Raw genomic sequence first — 18548 nt, 5'->3', positions numbered from 1 at the left:
ACAAACACACCTCCACCTCCCTCGCCCAGCCCTAGACTAGCTTCCCTTTCAAATGGATCCTCCCTGAACTCTAATGCAGACAACCCGAGTCTCTCCAGCCTTCCCTGAGGTTCCCCGCCCTAATTTAGCTAAGAGCTTCAGTCAGATGAAAGGAACCTGCTACAAAGGAGCATGGCTTTTTAAATTTCTTATTTATTTATTTATTTATTTTGAGACAAGGGTCTCTATATTGTCTTGGCTGTAGACCACCAGGCTGGCCTCAACCTCCCAAGTGCTAGGATTAAAGCAGGCACCACCCGGACCCCAGTCAAAGAGTCTGGCTTTTTGACCTTATAAAGCCCAGGCTGTTGTTCTGCTAGGATTACAAATAGGTGGCCAAGATGTTTAAATTCGTATCTGAGCAAGGCAGAACCTTGAAGGCTGGGTAATTCTTGCTGAAGAGACATCCTTTTCTGGCTTCTTTGAGTTCCTTCCTACTCAACCTGTGTCTTGGGGCAAAGTTGAGCCTTTGGAATCCCCTGGAGGATAGCGCCCCCTGGTGTTCACATTAGGGACTACGGGGCAGGGTGAAAGTAGGGCACCAGGACCCGCAAGAGGCTTGAAATAGGCTAGACCCTCTCTGCTACACCATTCACACCTGTGAGTACCAGACGGAAAAGTCCTAGAGCGAAAGCAGTAGCCAGGATTCGACCTCCCTCCCACAACCTCTAACCCAGGCGAACTCAACCAGCCGAGCCTGGGCGGGGAGGGGCCGGGCCGGGGGCGGCCTGGCAGGAAGCGGCGCGTACCTTCCGCTGCAAGAGGAGCAGGTGGCTGCAGTGCTACCCGGGGCCCCAGGCTTCCTGTGTACGCTCCCGCCGGCTGCTTTTTCCCGCCAGAGTTCATTGGGCCGCCCCGGCCCCTATGGCTCAGACCCCAGACGGCATATCCTGTGAACTGCGAGGTAAGCCCCGCCTGGCCCTTCCTAAAAGCCAAGAGGTAACCTGACCCCAAACTAGACCTCCCCTTAGCGCCCCAGGAAACTTGACCAGAAAAGTTCTTTTCTGGAGGGCCAGCACCTAAGAAGATCCACTTCACTTCCTCCTCGCTGATCCATTGATGAACACCCGGGCAGTCAGGCGTCGCACAGGCCTTGGGCACAGAGTAGCCTTGGGAGGGAGGACCAAAGTCACCCAGTAGGTTGTCTTTCTACAGGAGAGATCACCAGGTTCCTGTGGCCCAAGGAGGCGGAGCTGCTGTTGAAAACCTGGATTCCCCAGGAGGGTGCTGAGCAAAGCCATATTCTGGTAAGGTGGCCAGGGCTGGAGCCCAGGACAGTGGCCAGGCCCAGCAAAGAAGCTTGATTTCCTAGAATTGTAGTCTTTTGTCTCCCCCAGGCACTGCTTCGATGGAGGGCATATTTGCTGCATACCTGCCTTCCCCTGAGGGTGAGTCCCAGGCCTGGCCAACACTCCTTTCCACGTTAGCAAGGGACTGACTGCCTTTGCAGAGTTCTCCTTTTTGCCTGTGCTGGCTTTTACTTTCCAACAGCATTGAGCGTCCAGCAGCAGACAGACGGGAGTCTGGGCAGGTCTAGCTCCAGACTCCTCAAAATCATGGGCTGGAGACACAGGACCTGGGTTCAATTCCCAGCACCACAAGGTGGCTCACAAGTGACTGGAACTAGTTAGTTCCAGGGCCCTCGCTGCCTTCTTCTGGCATCTTTGGGAACCAGACATGCAAGTGGTACAGACGAACATGCGGGCAAAACAAACAGTAATACATTTTTAAAAAAAGAATTTAAGAACAAGCAGTTGTGTGGTGGTGGCACGTGCCTTTTAATCTCAGCACTTGGGAGGCAGAGGCAGGTGGATCTCTGTGAGTTTGAGGCCTGCCTGGTCTACAAAATCGAGTCCAGGACAGCCAGGGCTACACAGAGAAACCCTGTCTTGGGAAATAATAATAATAATAATAATAACAACAACAATGATAATAATAACAATAACAATAACAACAACAACAAATCTAGACTCCAGAGAGTGGCCTGTTTTTCCCAGATGACTCATGTGCTTTCCAGGTGGACTGTACATTCAGCTACCTGGAGGTCCAGGCCATGGCACTGCAGGAAACACCACCTCAGGTGAGAAAGCTGGACCCCTACCTGGACCTGCACCCTGAACAATCATTTTCGCACGGAGAGCTGAACGGACACCGGCTTCTACACAGGGGTCCAAAAAGCCCACCAGTCTCACCTTCCCCAGGTCACCTTTGAGCTGGAGTCCCTGCCTGAACTGGTCCTGGAGTTTCCTGGTGTGGCTGCCCTAGAACAGCTGGCTCATCACGTGGCTACTGCCATCAGAAAGGTCTTCCCTCGCTCAACCCTTGGGTGAGGCCTGGGAAATCCAAGGGGCTGGAGGGCATCCGTGAACACTCCTTCCCCCCTTCAGGGGCTAGAAGACCCTTGCCTGTCCTCCTTTATTCCTCTCTAGGAAGCTGTTCCGGAAGCCCACACCCTCATCGCTGCTGGCTCGACTAGAGAGAAGCAACCCTTTAGAGTCCACAGCACCCAGCAGCCCATGTGGTAAGGGGCAAACAAGAGCCACATAAAACTTCCTGCCTGGGGAGCCGGGAGTGGTGGTGGTGGTTGTGGATTGCTGTGAGTTCGAGGCCAGCTCAAACTGGTCTACAAAGTAAGTCCAGGACAGCCAAGGCAACACAGAGAAACCCTGTGTCAAAAACAAAAACAACAAAACAAAACAAAAACAAAAACAACACCTTCCAGCTTGGGCTTTGGAGAGATGGCTTGGCTGTAAAAGGTGAGGCTTGCAACCAAAACCTTCCAGTTTGCCTCCACGATGCTCTAGACCCTTGGTATTGGGGGCTCCTCAAAGTGTACAGAGCCACTTTTGTCACTGCCACCAGTCCAGTCTGGGGTTCATCAGCCTGTCCTTCTCCCTCCAACATAATGCCTGGCACCTACCTCCCTAGGTGGCTTCTTGGAGACGTACGAAGCTCTGTGTGACTACAATGGCTTCCCTTTCCGAGAGGAGATTCAGTGGGTGAGACTAAGACCCTTTGGGGGGAGCTCTGCTGATGTTTGACACCCCCCTTTGTGGCCCCAAGCTAATTATGGATACTTCGTTCACATCCAGGATGTGAACACTATCTACCATCGTCAGGGCTGCCACCATTTTTGCCTTGGAGACTTCAGCCACCTCAGCAGCCGGTATGGGGCCTGCCAGGATTGGGAGGAGAGGGTTCCTAGACTTGAGTCTCACTGTGGAGGGCTGGCTTGCTGGTGGGGCCTAGTTTCTGGAAGGCGCTGAGCTCTGCAATTCCTCTTCCCCACACCAGAGACCTGGCCCTGAGTGTAGCTGCCTTATCTTACAACCTGTGGTTCCGGCGTCTCTCCTGCGTGGACATGAAGCTGGTGAGGGGGTGGGGATGGGAGGGGCAAGGGTGTAAAGGTCAAAGTTCAGCCTAATGAGTCATGACCCTCTGGTCTCAGAGCCTGGAGGTCTCAGAACAGCTTCTGCACATGATGACGCAGTCTTCCCACTTGGAGGAACTGGTATTGGAGACCTGTGGCCTGCGAGGGTGAGAGGCCTGAGCAGGGCTTGGGACTGGGAGCTGTTGGTGTGTGGAGTGGCTGGGAGCCAGTCTAAAACCAGGCTTTTGCTCCTCAGAGACTTTGTTCGGCGATTAGCCCACGCGCTGGCTGGACATTTTAATTCTGGACTTCGGGAGCTCAGCCTGTCTGGAAACTTGCTGGATGACAGAGGTATGACAGAACCTGGGAGACCCAAGGCAGGCAGCTACGAGAGGTGAGGTTCACAGAGTTGCTCTGTCTACAGGTATGGTTGCACTCAGCAGACATCTGGAGCACTGTCCAAGAGCCCTGAGGAGACTCAGCCTAGCACAGACAGGCTTGACACCTCGAGGTGGGTGGGGCTGATGCGGGTTGGGAGGGGGTAAGGCGAGAGTGTCTGATACTGAGCTGCTCCCCCCACCACCTCCAGGAATGAGGGCTCTAGGCAGGGCACTGGCAGCCAATGCCACCTTTGACTCTACCCTGACCCATCTGGATCTTTCTGGGAACCCTGGGGCGCTGGGAGCCTCCCAGGATAGTGGGGTGAGTAGCACTTTTTTTTTTTAATTTATTTATTTGTTATAACTATGTATACACTGCTCTGCTTGCATGTACTCCTGCAAGCCAGAAGAGGGCGCCATACCCCATTACAGGTGGTTATGAGCTACCATGTGGTTGCTGGGAATTGAACTCAGGACCTTTGGAAGAGCAGGTGGCGCTTTTAACCACTGAGCCATCTCTCCAGCCCGAGCAGCACTTTTTTGTTTGTTTTTTCGAGACAGGGTTTCTCTGTGTAGCCTTGGCTGTCCTGGACTTACTTTGTAGACCAGGCTGGCCTTTAAATCACAGACATCTGCCTGCCTCTACCATTCAGAGTGCTAGGATTACAGGCGTGCACCACCATGCCCGCCTGTGAGTAGCACTTTTTAAAGTCAGAAGCCGAGAAAAAGTCAGTCGGTAGAGCATCAGACCCTAAGTCCGAAGGTCCAAAGTTCAAATCCAAAGTCAGAAACTAGGGCTGCCCAGTCAGTGGGATGCTGGGAACCAGTAAAGCAACCCCTGACTCCCTCGGTCACATCCTCCACAGGGCCTGTATTCTTTCCTGAGCCGGCCTAACGTTCTGGCGTTTTTGAATCTCGCAGGCACTGATACCTCTCTAGGCACGGTGAGTGGGTGTGGCCAGGAGGGATGTTCCTTAGTTGGGGGCTGGGCTGCATAAGAGCAGGGTAGGCCGGGAGAGCAGAGCGGGGCATGGCATAGAAGGCCAGGTCTTCGAGAAGGTTATCACCAATGCTATGTCCCTCAGCTCTTTGCAGCGTTGTCTGCTGGCTGCTGCTCTAGCCTCGCCCATCTGGAAGCTTCGAGGAATATCTTCTCTCGCACGTAAGAGGCACCAGGCAGGCCCAGAAGAAACAGGCTTGTGGGGACGGGGAGAGGAGTCAGCTCCCTGAGCCTAAATCCCACTGCCCTTGCTCCTCTTCCCCAACGGCAGGAAATCCCGAGCGGCACCAGCCGCTCTGCAATGCTTCCTTGCCGGTGCCAGGATGCTGCGGTACCTGGGCCTGGCTGGCTGTAAGCTGCCGCCCGAAGCGCTCAGGTCAGTGTTGCTACGTGACCAGACCTCAAGTGCTTCACCCCTCTATCACACTCAGAATCTTTCGTAACCCTAACCTGCCTGACACGTATCTGTTTGCACGCTGAGTGCCGCTTTCCCCGATCTTGTCACCTGTGTGATACCTCTCCCAGGGCCCTTCTCGATGGTCTGGCGCTCAACACAGAGATCCGCGACCTGCACCTGGATCTCAGCGCATGTGAGGTGGGCAGTCCTGGTTGTGAGCTGGGAGCACGTCCACATGCTGGGAAGTGGGGCCGGGAGGCCTTCCCCCACCTAGGCATAAATATCCTGAGTGTGCCGGGTGGTGGTGGCGCATGCCTTTAATCCCCGCCCTCGGGAGGCAGAGGCAGGTGGATCGCTGTGAGTTCGAGGCCAGCCTGGTCTAGAAAGCAAGTCCAGGACAGCCAGGGCTACACAGGGAGACCCTGTCTCAAGCCCCTCGCCCCACCCCCACCCCCGCAAAAACAAAATCCTGAGTGCACCCTACCTCCACCTCCAGCTGCGTTCTGCCGGTGCTCAGGTGATACAAGACGTAGTTTGCGACGCGGGTGCCTTGAGCTCCTTGGATCTGTCGGATAATGGTGAGGCCACCACGGAACCCATCCACACCCTTATTGTTCACCCGATTCCCAGGGTGGGGACCCGGCCCTGGCAGCATCTCCTTGTGCGTCACTCTAGTTACCCCTAGGCTTTGGCTCTGATATGGTGACACTGGTGCTTGCCATCGGGAGGAGCCGGTCTCTGAGACACGTTGCCCTTGGAAGGAACTTCAACGTTCGGTGCAAGTAAGCCCCAAGCCCGTCCCTAGACCTCTCAGATAGGACGCCACCACCCAGATAGCTCCCTAACAGCAGCCTATCCCCACAGGCAGACTCTGGACGATGTCCTGCACCGGATAGTCCAGCTGACGCAGGATGACGACTGTGTAAGTTCATAGCACCCTCGGGGTCCTCAAGCAATTGCCACCTTGTAACGCTTCTTACTTTTGCTTCTTTAAAACCCTCTTTGCTAAACCGGACTCCAGCCATCCATCAACGCCTTTCTTTTAACCCCAGCCTTTGCAGTCTCTATCAGTGGCTGAATCACGGCTCAAGCAGAGTGCCAGTGTCCTGCTCCGGGCTTTGGGTACCAATCCTAAACTGACAGCGCTGGATATCAGTGGCAATGCCATAGGGGACGCTGGCGCTAAGTTGCTAGCCAAGGCTCTACGAGTCAACACCAGGCTACGGTGGGCGTGGTCTCCTTACAAGGGCTGGGACCAACAGGAGAGGAGATATATTGGAGGGGTGAATGGGACTAAGGTGCACAGGCTGATGAGGTAGATGAATAGATTAGGCCAGAGGGTTGGGTAGGGTTCTGCCCCTGTCCCAACTAAAGCCTGGTGGGGCTCAGGTCTGTCATCTGGGACCGAAACAACACATCTGCCCTGGGCCTGCTGGACGTGGCACAAGCCCTGGAACAGAACCACAGTCTGAAGTCCATGCCGTTGCCGCTGAATGATGTAACACAGGCACATCGCAGCCGCCCAGAACTCACAGCTCGAGCAGTCCACCAGGTGGGGGGTCCCCTCTTGCTCTCTGCCTTTTTGTATGTGGGGACTCCACCCCCTGACCTTTCTCACTTATCTCTTAACTGCAGATCCAAGCCTGTCTTTTGAGGAACAACCAGGCAGACCCTACTTCTGACCTCAAGCCCTGCCTTCAGGCCTCGGGTCTGATCTCAGACCAATCAGAGCAGGTCAGTGTGCCGACCCTCGTCTTGAGTGCCTGGGCGCCTGAGTCTCGGACTCTGGGTTTGCTGGGTCAAAGTGCCTGAGTTCTGTGTCCCAGACAGTTTCCTCTCTTGGGTCACCATTCCTGAAATAGATCTCCCTGTAACATTTGGGGGCCTTATTTTAAGCATGTAAATAGGTTCTCCTCGTAACCCCATCTGACTTCTAATTCAAGGGCCCCCTCCGCTCTCCACTGACCTCTGTGCACCCGGCTGCAGTTGTCCTATCTCAGGTTTTAATTTTCCTCCACTAACCTGTCTTTTTGAGTTGTTCTTCTGCATTCCTAAGCCTCAAATTTAATTAATTAATTAATTAATTTTTTAAAATTTTATTTATTGTATATGAGTACTTTATCATCAGATCATATTATAGATGGTTGTGAGCCACCATGTGGTTGCTGGGAATTGAACTCAGGACCTCTGGAAGAGCAGATGGTGATCTTAACCACTGAGCCATCTCTCCAGCCCCAATTTATTGATTTATTTTTAAGACGAGGATTTTCTGTGTTTCCTTGACTGTCCTGGACTCTCTTTGTAGATCAGGCTGGCCTGGACCTCACAGCAATCCGCCTGTCTCTGCCTCCCAAGTGCTGGGATTAAATCAATTTTTGTTTGTTTGTTTGTTTTTTGTTTCTCAACACAGGGTTCCAGGGTTGGGGATTTAGCTCAGTGGTAGAGTGCTTACATAGCAAGGCAAGTGCAAGACCCTGGGTTCGGACCTCAGCTCTAGGAGAAAAAAAAAAAAAGATGGGTTTCTCTGTGTAGCCTTGGCTGTCCTGGACTTAACTCTGTAGACCAGGCTGGCCTTGAATTTACAGAGATCTGCCTGCCTCTGCTTCCCGAGTGCTGGGGTTAAAGGCATGAGCCACCACCACCTGGCTCAAGCCTGAATTCTGATTTAGGCTCTAAAGCCCAGTTACCCAGTTACCTTAATCCAAACATCTTGAGGGGTGGGCTTTATGCACTCCATATCTTCAAATGATTTTTTAAAAGGTTTATTTATTTATTTTAATGTATATGAGTGCTTTATATTCATATACACTTGCAGGCCAGAAGAGGCTATCAGATCCCAGGATAGGTGGTTGTGAGCCACCACGTGGTTGCTGGGAATTGAACACAGGACCTCTGTAAGAGCAGCCAGTGCTCTTAACCACTGAGCCATCTCTCCAGCCCCTTCAAATGATTTTATATATATATATATATATAATTACATTTATTTAGTGTGCGCGTGCACATGCATGTGCGCACAGTACCAGCATGCCTATGCCCCAGGGACATGTGGAAGAGCCAGTTTTCTCGTCCCACAATGCAGGCTCCAGGTTACCCCTGAGCCATCTCAGAGGCTCTCAAGTGATCTTATCATCTTCCCAAAACCCAACTATATCACTCAGTGCCCTTTCACTCTGTGCCCCTTCAGGTCCTCCCTGGCCACGCTGGAGCCTTCATAGTCCTGCTCGGTCTTCCTCTGGACCATCTCTCAAATATACAGTCCTTTCCGCAGACCAGCCATCTTTTGCTTCCTCCATTTTTTCTTTCTTACACACACCCCTATCCTCAGTGTGGATGGGAGAGGTGACAGCTTTTAAATCAGTTACTAAAGCTTCTTTCCTTCTTGTTCAAAGCCTGGAGAAAGTACCAAGTCCCTAAAACAGCCAAAAGGGAGAGGCCCTGCGGTCCCACCTTGAGCAGATAGGGTTTCCCAAGCACTGTGCCTCATAGTTTGTCTTCTTGTCGGAAGCCCTGGGAGGGAGGCTGATAAGAGACAAAAGTGGGACTAATTGTTGGTTCCCCAGGAGGTGAATGAGCTGTGCCAGTCAGTGCAGGAGCATGTGGAGCTGCTGGGCTGTGGGGCTGGGCCCCAGGGTGAGGTTGCTGTGCACCAGGCTGAAGACGCCATCCAGAATGCCAACTTCTCTCTCAGTGTGAGCACTCCCTTTCCACTCTCAGGACCTTTTTGCTCTTTTTTTTCTTTTTAAAGATTTATTTATTTATTATGTATACGGTGTTCTGTCTGCATGTACCAGATCTCATTACGGATGGTTGTGAGCCACCACGTGGTTGCCGGGAATTGAACTCAGGACCTTTGGAAGAGCAGCCAGTGCTCTTAACCTCTGTGCCATCTCTCTGCCTCCCCTTTTTTGCTCTTTTTTAAAAATTATTTATTTATTTATTTATTTATTTATTTATTATGCGTACAGAAGATGGTTGTGAGCCATCATGTGGTTGCTGGGAATTGAATTCAAGACCTTTGGAAGAACAGGCGGCACTCTCAACCACTGAGCCATCTCTCCAGCCCCCCTTTTTTTGCTCTTAATCATGTGTAGATTGCAATTTCTTTTGTCCCTTTGCCCTCAGATCCTTCCCATTCTGTATGAAGCTGGGAACTCTTCGAGCCATCACTGGCAGCTGCAACAGAAGCTGGAGAGCCTCCTGGGTCAGGTGGGCGAGATCTGTCGCCAGGACATCCAGGTAAGGTGCTAGTCTTGCCCTGGCCACACCTCCACATGCAGGCTTGTTTGTGACCCGCCCTTAGTCAGCAGCGACCTAGGACCTAGCAGCGGGAGCTCACATCCTCAAGCAAAGTGTCCTGGCTCCTGCCATACTGTTAACCATTTCATAACCTTTGCCCAGGACTTTACTCAGACCACACTGGATACCACAAGGAGCCTCTGCCCACAGATGTTGCAGAGGTCTGGCTGGAGGAAGCAGCTAGAAGGCGTTCTGGTGGGCTCTGGGGGCCTTCCAGAACTGCTTCCAGAGCATCTGCTGCAAGATGCCTTCACTAGGCTGAGGTAAGCAGTCATGACTGGGCTGGGCAAAGCTGGACAGAGACAGCACACTAACCCTCGCCCTCTCCTGCCTTCAGGGACATGCGCCTGTCAATCACAGGGACCCTAGCAGAGAGCATTGTGGCTCAGGCTCTTGCAGGTCTTCATGCGGCCCGAGATCAATTGGTGAGGGAAAGCTTTGCACATATTTCGTAGAGTAGCCTGCCTAAGTCTCGTGGGGTGGGAGGAGTCATAAGATTAGCTACAGTTATCTTATCTTTTGGGGTGGCCTGGTATTGCAGGTGGAGAGTCTAGCTCAGCAGGCACCAGTGACAGTGGCTCCTGCTATACCATCACTGGGTGGAGATGAGCTCAGCCCCCTTGAGCCTGGGGCACTGGAAGACCTTTTCTTTCCCATGGAGAAGGAAGCGGAGGGAGAGAAGGTTAAGTGTCTCCAGAATTCCAAGCCTAGGATGCCAAATCTTCCCTTCTTGCTCTGGGATGTGGAAGGTGAGTAGCACTTCTGGGTCATGCTCCACCCCAACCCTAGACTGAGGTTGTACCCATCCCAACAGGATGATGGTTCTTCAAGAAAATGGCTTGAGCCCAGCTATTGCTTTCACTTGGGTCCCCTCCTTTTATGGCAAGTCAGGCCCTGGAGTGAAGAGAGTTTACCCAAGTGGACTGATGCGCTGTTAAATCTGGACATTTAAACATTCATTCAGTCCTGTCCTGGGTATACCCTAACCCTTCCCGGAACGAAGCTAGGAAGAAGGCCTGAGTCAGTTGTTGTCAGAACCATGTGGAACGTCAGCCAAATAAGACTAAGATACCTTCTTCCCAGCCTCCTCCGCCCCTTTCTCTAACCCCAGGATGCGCATGCTTGGCGGCTGCACAGAGCCGCGCGCACTCGGGGCCGCGCTCAGCACCACGGACAGCGGCGACTGGGGGAGGGGCGGCCGGCGTAGCCGGGCCCCTCCCCGCGCCCTGGGCGGGTCCCCCGCCGCCCGCCCTAGCGCCTCCGCCACCTCCCCGGGTTCGACGCTCTGTGCTCTTCTGGTGCTTTCGCCTCAGGTGCTGCTGAGGAAGCAGAACAGGACCCCGAGCTGGCAGCTCCGGGGGAAGATGCGGAGCCGCAGGCTGGGTCGTCCGCTCGCGGCTCTCCAAGCCCCGCCGCCCCAGGGCCACCCGCCGGCCCTCTGCCTCGCATGGACCTGCCACCCGCCGGGCAACCCCTACGCCATCCGACCCGAGCCCGGCCGCGGCCACGTCGCCAGCACCACCACCGCCCGCCGCCGGGGGGCCCCCAGGTAAGTGCTTCCCTTCCCCCTCGACCCTCTTGAGGGTCATGGGTGGGCCACTCGTTCTAAACTTGCGATAGAAGACAGGAAGACAGGTTGTAGAGGCCCAGGGACACCCGATTGCGCCCTATCATCTTCCTGGCCACCCTCAACCTCAGGCCAATGGCCATAACGGGCTACTGGGGTGCGGGTTTCGGGTGAGGAGCTTCTAGATGATAGACTTGCGCTTTGGAGTGGTCTGTTGTATGGGTGAACATGCGAGAGAGGGTGTCCGACTTGCCCTCCCTCTCCCGGGGTTACTGAAAAATACTGGGCAGCTGGGCCGCGGGACACTCCTGCGTCTGCTGTGCGCCAGCGGGTGGATGTATGTGTGGGTTGGGTACTGGCAAGGGTAGTGGGCACTGGCAGAAGGAGAGGAGGAGCCGGCCTGCGGCCCCCTGAGGGTCTGACGCAGCAGCGGCGCCACTGAGCCGGGATGAGGCCGGGTGGTGTGCTGTGGAGGTGGAAGGTTAGGGTACTGCAGGAACTGTTGGGACTAGAAGGGGTGGCATACTGGAATGCGTGACCCGTAGGTGTTTGCTTAGTGATAACCAGGTGGTTCAGGGTATAGCATCCTCTGTGAAACAAGACCTGGTGTGGACTGGGCGGGCATGCTGTGACAGCAGTGAGGACTGTACAGACAGCCCCCAGTTCTCTCTGGGATGTAGTCAGGCCAGTCAACTGAGAAGTGGGGGTGGGGGAAGAGTCACAGCTCTCAGTCTTGACTCCTAACTTCCCAATGTCTCTCAGGTGGCCCCAGCCCTGCTTCAAGAAGGGAATGGGCTCACTGCTCGTGTGGACGAGGGTGTTGAGGAATTCTTCTCCAAAAGGCTGATCCAGCAGGATCGCCTGTGAGTGAGGGTCAGTTGCTGGGAGTGGAAAAGGGTGGGACATCCTTGGAGTTTCTTCACTCACTGATGGTTTGTTCCTACAGCTGGGCCCCAGAGGAGGACCCAGCCACCGAGGGCGGTGCCACTCCTGTTCCCCGCACACTTCGAAAGAAGCTGGGTACCCTCTTTGCCTTTAAGAAACCTCGTTCGACCAGGGGTCCACGACCTGATCCAGAGACCAGCCCTGGTGCAGCTCGTGCCAGAAAACCCACCCTTGGGGACCTGCTTCGACCACCGGCCCGTCCAGGTCGTGGTGAGGAGCCTGGAGGGGCAGAGGGGGGCATCAGCAGCCCCGACACAACTCGCAGAAATCGGCCTCGGTACACAAGAGAAAGCAAGGCCTACTCTATGATACTGCTACCTGCTGAGGAGGAGGAAGGGACTGTAAGTGCCAGACTTGACAAGGTAAGGCCTGGCGTCAGAGGCTAAGGGCTCCTCAGGAATATGGAAGCTCTTCTCCACTTAAGGCATCTTTGTCCTCAGAGGCGGCCTCTGGAACGGGGAGACACAGAACTAGCTCCATCTTTTGAGCAGCGGGTACAAGTGATGCTTCAGAGGATCGGAGTAAGCCGAGGCAGTGGGGGTGCCGAAAGCAAGAGGAAGACGGTGAGTTGGGGGAGGGGGTGAACTGCGGGGGCAATGGCAGGTGGCAATCTGGATGACATATGTGACCAAGAAGGGGAAACACATGGCATAAATAGATCTAATTGTCAGTTACACTCTCCACACTCTCTTACCCCTCAAAATAGTCATAGCGTGTAATTTGCTTCTGGTCCAGGTCACTGATACGTACCTCCTAGGGTGTAGAGAACTCCTTTCTCTGAAGATTAACAGAAAATTGACTTTGTTACCTACACCTCAAAGCCCTCCAGGAGCTTCCTTCTTATCCAGACTCTTAATCCTGCTGCAAGATCTTACAGGTCCTTGGTCCTTGGCCACCCTAGACCTCCATGTCCTGCGGAGCACCTCAGAGCCTCATATGGCTGCTGTTAGTTTATGTTCTCTGTCTGGCCATGTACTGGGTTATACAGGTTCCTCGTGGGCCTTTTCTGACTCCCTTCCATGGTCACCCTGATGTCACTCCAATTATAGACTTTATTAGGAACCACACCCCTGTGTGCCGTGCACTGAACAGCTTTTTCAGGAAAAACATAATGTGATGAGACCTGGCCTGAAGTTAGATATTAAAGCGTAGGAAGAATCAGAACTAAGAAATCACATTATCAAGTGGCACATGCCTTTAATCCCAGCACTTGGGAGGCAGAGGCAGGCAGATCTCTGTGAGTTCAAGGCCAGCCTGGTCTACAAAGTGAATCCAGGACAACCAGGGTTAGAGAGAAACCCTGTCTTGAAAAACTAAACAAAACAAAAAACAACAAAAAGAAATCACATTATCTGGGCTAGAGAGATGGCTCAGAGGTTAAGAGCACTGTCTATTCTTCCAGAGGTCCTGAGTTCAATTCTCAGCAACCACATGGTGGCTCATAGCCATCTTTAATGTGATCTGGTGCCCTCTTCTGGCCTGCACATGAAATAAATCTTAATGTGATTTATCTGTAGGGTCAGCATTCTCAGGAAGCCAAGGCAGGAGGATTACAAGTAAGACTAGCCTACGCTATGCAGTGAGCCTATCTCAAGAGCAGCAAAACCAAAGAACTCACAATGTCTACCCCTCATGACTGATGTGCACATTTTTGTGTGTCAACTGTCATCCCAGACTGTAAGGTCAGGGAGCAAGGACCTGCTCTGCCATGCTCTGGCCAGCCCATGGTGTGTATACATCCTGTAGGTAGGTGTTAACGTGGATGAGGGGCTGGAGAGATGGCTCAGTGGTTAAGAGCGCCACCTGCTCTTCCAGAGGTCCTGAGTTCAATTCCCAGCAACCACATGGTGGCTCACAACCATCTACAATGTAATCTGATACCCTCTTCTGCAGATAAAGCACTCATATGCAATAAATAAAATAAATAAATCTTTAAAAAAATTAAAAAAAGAACGTGGATGAACAGACACAAGGCCAGCAACAAGGCTGAGGTCTGACCCATTTGTTTCCTACAGAGCAAAGATGGGGAGATCAAGAAGGCAGGCTCTGATGGTAAGTAGGACCCTGGAACCAAGAAATACATTTAGGGGGAGGAGGTGGCCCTAGAGATAGTCCTTGTGGCACTTGCTCTCCCGGGGGAGGGAGGGCACATGCTGCTCTTCACCACTAACCTCTGATCCTAACTGGCAGGTGACATTATGGACAGTTCCACCGAGACCCCGCCCATCTCAATGAAGTCTCGTACCCACTCTGTGTCTGCTGGTGAGTGAGGGCCCCTGTATATGTTAAGGGAGGTGCAAGGTCTGCTAGGAGGGGGATCAGACCACTGCTCAGAACCATCTCCGCAGCCAGGCTCAGGTGCTAGCTGACACTTGGCTCTCCACCCAGATCCCTCATGTAGACCTGGGCCAGGGGGCCAGGGGCCTGAGTCCGCCACCTGGAAGACACTGGGGCAGCAGCTGAATGCAGAGCTCAGAGGCCGTGGATGGGGCCAACAGGATGGTCCAGGGCCCCCCTCCCCATGTCCCAGCCCAAGCCCCCGGAGAACCAGCCCCTCCCCAGACATTCTGAGTCTCCCAGAGGACCCTTGCTTGGGCCCTAGGAATGAAGGTAGGTAGGCACCCCACTCCTAGGCTGGGAACTTGACTCATCAGGGTACACTAACAGTGGGAGGCAGTGGCTGGGTGCGGGCAGCTATTGGGAACGTACCCTGATATCTTGGCCTCCTCTAGATGGCCAGCTGAGGCCGAGGCCTCTCTCGGCAGGGCGGCGAGCAGTGTCTGTGCATGAGGACCAGCTCCAGGCCCCTGCGGGTGAGGGAGACACCGCTATCTGTGCTTGAGTGCAGGAGAAAGGGGGCGGGTGGTCTTGGTTCTGGTCCTTGGACAGGGGCACCAGTGCTGTGAGTGCTGGAGCAGTCAGGAAGCCCAAAGGCCTGGCATAGTGCAAGAGGAGTCACTTGGACCGGTCAGAGGATGTGAGTGACCACAAGCCCTGGCCTTCCCTACTGGACCTGGCTCTACCGCCTGAAGACTGGGTGGGAGGGTCCTAGGTGGAGAAGCTATGGGAGGAGCATGTGCATGCTTCTGCGTGCACTGAAGGTGAACAGAAGGGTTGGGGACAGCCTGGCAGTGAGTCTTTCTGTACCCTTTTTAGAACGGCCCCTGCGGCTGCAGCGTTCCCCTGTCCTCAAGCGTAGGCCGAAGCTTGAGGCACCCCCATCCCCAAGCTTAGGTAAGAGTGGGGCAAGGGCCAGTTGGGAAGAAAGACAAGTTTGCTGAGCACAAGTCTAGAATTTTCTCTCTCCGTCTCCCTTCACAGGCTCTGGCCTTGGAACCAAGCCTCTTTCTCCATACCCCACAGACCCCTCCAGCCCTGAGCGGAGCCCTCCCTCCCCAGCCACAGACCAAAGAGGCGGCGGCCCCAGCCCCTGATCCTCTCCTGCCGCATGAAATTATTTTATTAAAAAACTTGAATGAAACAAGAGTGTGGAATAATGTTTGTCCGTACACCTCTGACCGGTCCAAGTGACTCCTCAGACCTGTGTGAACTCAGACTCTGACTCCATCACCAGGTTCAAGGCCCAAGCTGCAAGGTGAGGGGGGAGCCTGGAAAGAAACCATGGCCATAGGGCAGGGGGGTTACCTAGCAACCGTGACCAACACGGGCAGGGCGGCCCCAGATACTCACCTGGCAGCCTGCACCTGAGCATGGAGAGAGGCAGAGGGTGTGTCATACTTATACTGGAAAGCGGAAGCGTCACGATGCCTCGTTGGGGGTTCCTAGAAGGGGTAGAACATTCCATCCAAGCCTCTCCAAGCTCTACCCAGGGCTGCCCCACACCTTCCCATGTAGTTGCAGTGCTCACCCACACAGAGCAGGGCTCCTGGGCTCCCTTAGCGCTGGTTCTTAGGAAGAGCTGCCGTTTCTTGATGGGCCACTGGAGTGCCTTCATCTCCACGTTATGATCTCGGGCTCTGCTCACGTGGGCCTTGTTTGGACTGAGGGCATGGCTAAGGGGGGAGAAACTGGGGGTGCAGCTGGGGGTAGAGCTGCCGGGTGGGGAATTGGGGGCCTCAGGTCTTGGGGAGGTTGAGCAAACAGCTGGTGGAGGCTGGAAGCTGTTCTGCCCAGGGTCTAACGGAGCCAAGGCCGACAGAAGGCTAACGCTGGCACCGCTTTCCTCCAGTGGTATGTGGCTGAGTGAATCGGGGGTTTCTGAGGGAAAGGAAACTGAGTGTGAGGCCAGACCATTCAGCCAAGGACAGCTGAGGGGCCTGTGAGCATTTCACAGCATTCTCCACGGTCCAGTAATCTGGCTGACAGCACTGAGGGCTTATGGCCTGAACCAGAGAAACTGGGTAAAGGACAAAGGGGTCCTTGAAATTCTGGAGAGAACCATCAACACTAGGGTGGGCTCTGGGCTCCAGACACCCCCCCTTTCGACCTCTCCAGTTCTCCTTACCCTGGACCTTCTGACTTGAGCCTAGAGAGCGCAGGATTTGCTCCTCATTCTCAGAGACATGCAGTAATAAACCAGACACAGTAAACACAGCTTCTCCCTGTGGGACATGAAATCTCAGTGCGGCAGCTGCCTAACCCTCACCCTGAAACCTCCCAAGAAAATCCAGGCACTGACCGTGGCCTGGCAGCAAGAGGCAGTCCAGTGAGTGAGGGGTGCTGTTGTACAAGGGCCCACTAGCATTAGGCAGCTCTCAGCTAGACGCACTAGGGCCCCCCGATGGTCCTGGTCCACTTTCACCTCATCCAGAAGCTGAGACAGTGTGAGGCCTGAGGCCCAGGGTTTTTGCCAAAGGGTTGAAGTTGAAACAAAGAAGGGAGAGTAAGATATTACAGTTACTTACTGAGGCGACACCAGGTGCCCGCAGAAGGAACGCCACAGGGAGTTAGGTAGGGTTACCCTACCAGTACCTGCACTGGACGAAGCCGACTCTGAAAGGTGGTCCCTGGAGAAACAGTAAACTCAGGAACAACCCTGAGGCCAATCTACCCAGCCCCGTCACCCCTGACCATACCACACTCAGCGTCAGGGCCCAACCCCAAACTCACTCAAGGCATGCGTTGAGCTTTTTCTGCACATCTGAATCCTGGTTGCTGGGAGAAAGAGGAAGGTGGTGGGTAATCAGTGTGATTGGTGCCCAAGCCCTCTCACCCAAAGACCTATGGCAAGGAGAGTGAAGAGGCATCGGGCGGAAGCTTCATTTAACTGTTTTGTTTTAGGGGGAGGAATATGGAGAGACTGAGATTGAACCCCTCAGGGCCTCAGGCATGCTAAGCCTGTACTCTCTTCCCTTGGAGGAATCACTTACCAACCAGTCACCTGTACCCGGGGCTGCTCTGTGGGCAGCAGGTTAAAGCGGTCCACCTGAAGGTAGAACTCAGCAGGCTGTAGGAGTTAAGGAGCGGTGTCTCAGTTGGGCCAAGGCGCCAGGCACAAGTAACCAACCCGCCCAGGAAAGCCTTCCCACTCACCGCATGGTCCTGAGCAATTTGTATGCGGATCCCGCAGTCCTGCAGCAGCAGGAGCCGGCCCTCTGTCCCGCGGAATCCGAATTCCTTCTCCTCCCTGAGGCGCGAACACGGCCATCACTGTCCAGACCCAGGCACAAACATACCCGACACACCTGGGAAATGGCCTTCCCACCACCTCTCCAGCGCCCGCCCACCTCAGGCTCAACCTCCCACTGCCCTGGGGGGTTCCCACCTTCCGCGGACAAGTAGCACCTCTCTTACCAGTCGGAGGTGTCGATGGCTTTGCGCGTCACCACGCATCGGACACTGTGGGTCCCGTCTGACACAAGCAACACAGCCCCGGTGTCAGGGGTGTCGGGGGCGGAAGATGGGCCCGGAGTCTCCGAGTCCTGGAGCACCTAACATAACAGTGACGGCTAGTGTCACCTCACTACCTCAGCCTCCAGGGTCCCTGGGATCTGAGCGGCCTGCTCACCTTGAGCAGCTGCCCGGCTCGTGGACTAGACAGTGTTTCTGGGCCCAGGATCAGCTCTCGAATCCATGGCCGTAGGAGCAGGCTCCCCGTGCCCAACATTAGCCCGGCGGCAGTCTAAGAGAACCCTCCCCCCGCTGGAAAGGGTTTCCCGCTAGCCCCGCCGCTCTGTCTTCTGGTTGGAAGAGGAAGCACGTGACCGCCAGGCGGATCCTGTTTGAAGCCCCGCCCACCCATGCTTCTGCGCCTGCGCAAGCTCCTCCTGGCCTAGGAAGAGTGTAGCTAGCTAACCTGGCTGCTGATTGCTTATTCTTACCGGGGTATCGCTCTGAGCCCGTGAGCTGTTCCTCAGTACTACTCTAGCACCGGAAAGGGCACGGGATGTCCTGGATGGGAACGATCCAGGTTTGGAGGCTGCAGCCGAATATAGGGTTCGAAGCCATTTCGGCGCTGTGTTACCTCAAGAGGTTTCCCAAAATGTTGATTTAGTCTCCTCTACGAAACGCGCGGCCTCGGCCAATGGAAATAACAGCACAGACAATTTAATAAATGTTATTTCCCTCATTCTGTCCTTGGATTGGTCGAGTCT

The 18548-nt window shown here is 54.3% G+C and overlaps 2 protein-coding genes and 1 long non-coding RNA gene across 4 annotated transcripts in view; 1 reads left to right on the top strand and 2 right to left on the bottom strand.

Annotated features, from left to right (window-relative positions):
- Positions 1-691: 691 nt before the first annotated feature.
- On the top strand, positions 692-15446 carry CARMIL2 (capping protein regulator and myosin 1 linker 2). Its single transcript, XM_084755500.1, has 38 exons — positions 692-943; positions 1195-1286; positions 1377-1427; positions 2057-2119; positions 2241-2365; positions 2469-2560; positions 2968-3038; positions 3132-3205; positions 3334-3409; positions 3488-3576; positions 3666-3760; positions 3834-3920; positions 3999-4111; positions 4656-4733; positions 4875-4951; positions 5061-5165; positions 5315-5384; positions 5683-5764; positions 5872-5968; positions 6051-6108; positions 6239-6411; positions 6576-6738; positions 6822-6920; positions 8747-8875; positions 9309-9422; positions 9585-9745; positions 9820-9907; positions 10024-10231; positions 10796-11031; positions 11812-11912; positions 11996-12356; positions 12435-12557; positions 14010-14046; positions 14185-14256; positions 14383-14604; positions 14727-14807; positions 15151-15228; positions 15316-15446. The coding sequence occupies exons 1-38, from the start codon at positions 904-906 to the stop codon at positions 15426-15428; spliced, it is 4194 nt and encodes a 1397-aa protein (XP_084611626.1). The 5' UTR covers positions 692-903; the 3' UTR covers positions 15429-15446.
- Positions 1893-18548, bottom strand: part of LOC311582430 — a 222632-nt gene continuing 205976 nt past the window's right edge. The window contains exon 3 of the long non-coding RNA XR_014774119.1: positions 1893-1927. This is a non-coding gene — a long non-coding RNA (uncharacterized lncRNA). The remainder of the gene's footprint in view (positions 1928-18548) is intronic.
- On the bottom strand, positions 15437-18156 carry ACD (ACD shelterin complex subunit and telomerase recruitment factor). Of its 2 annotated transcripts, none has more exons than XM_084755549.1 (11): positions 17963-18156; positions 17749-17885; positions 17488-17581; positions 17325-17401; positions 17065-17175; positions 16927-16961; positions 16634-16785; positions 16460-16556; positions 15863-16212; positions 15685-15776; positions 15437-15602 (listed from the first exon to the last, which is right to left on the bottom strand). In XM_084755549.1, the coding sequence occupies exons 1-11, from the start codon at positions 18059-18061 to the stop codon at positions 15530-15532; spliced, it is 1317 nt and encodes a 438-aa protein (XP_084611675.1). In that variant the 5' UTR covers positions 18062-18156; the 3' UTR covers positions 15437-15529. The 2 variants fall into 2 exon arrangements, with proteins under 2 accessions (XP_084611675.1, XP_084611676.1); XM_084755550.1 differs by having other exon boundaries at positions 17065-17109.

The sequence above is a fragment of the Acomys minous genome (assembly GCF_964271855.1).
Source record: "Acomys minous genome assembly, chromosome: 14".
NCBI lineage: Eukaryota > Metazoa > Chordata > Mammalia > Rodentia > Muridae > Acomys > Acomys minous.
This window is presented reverse-complemented; position numbering and strand designations above follow the sequence as displayed.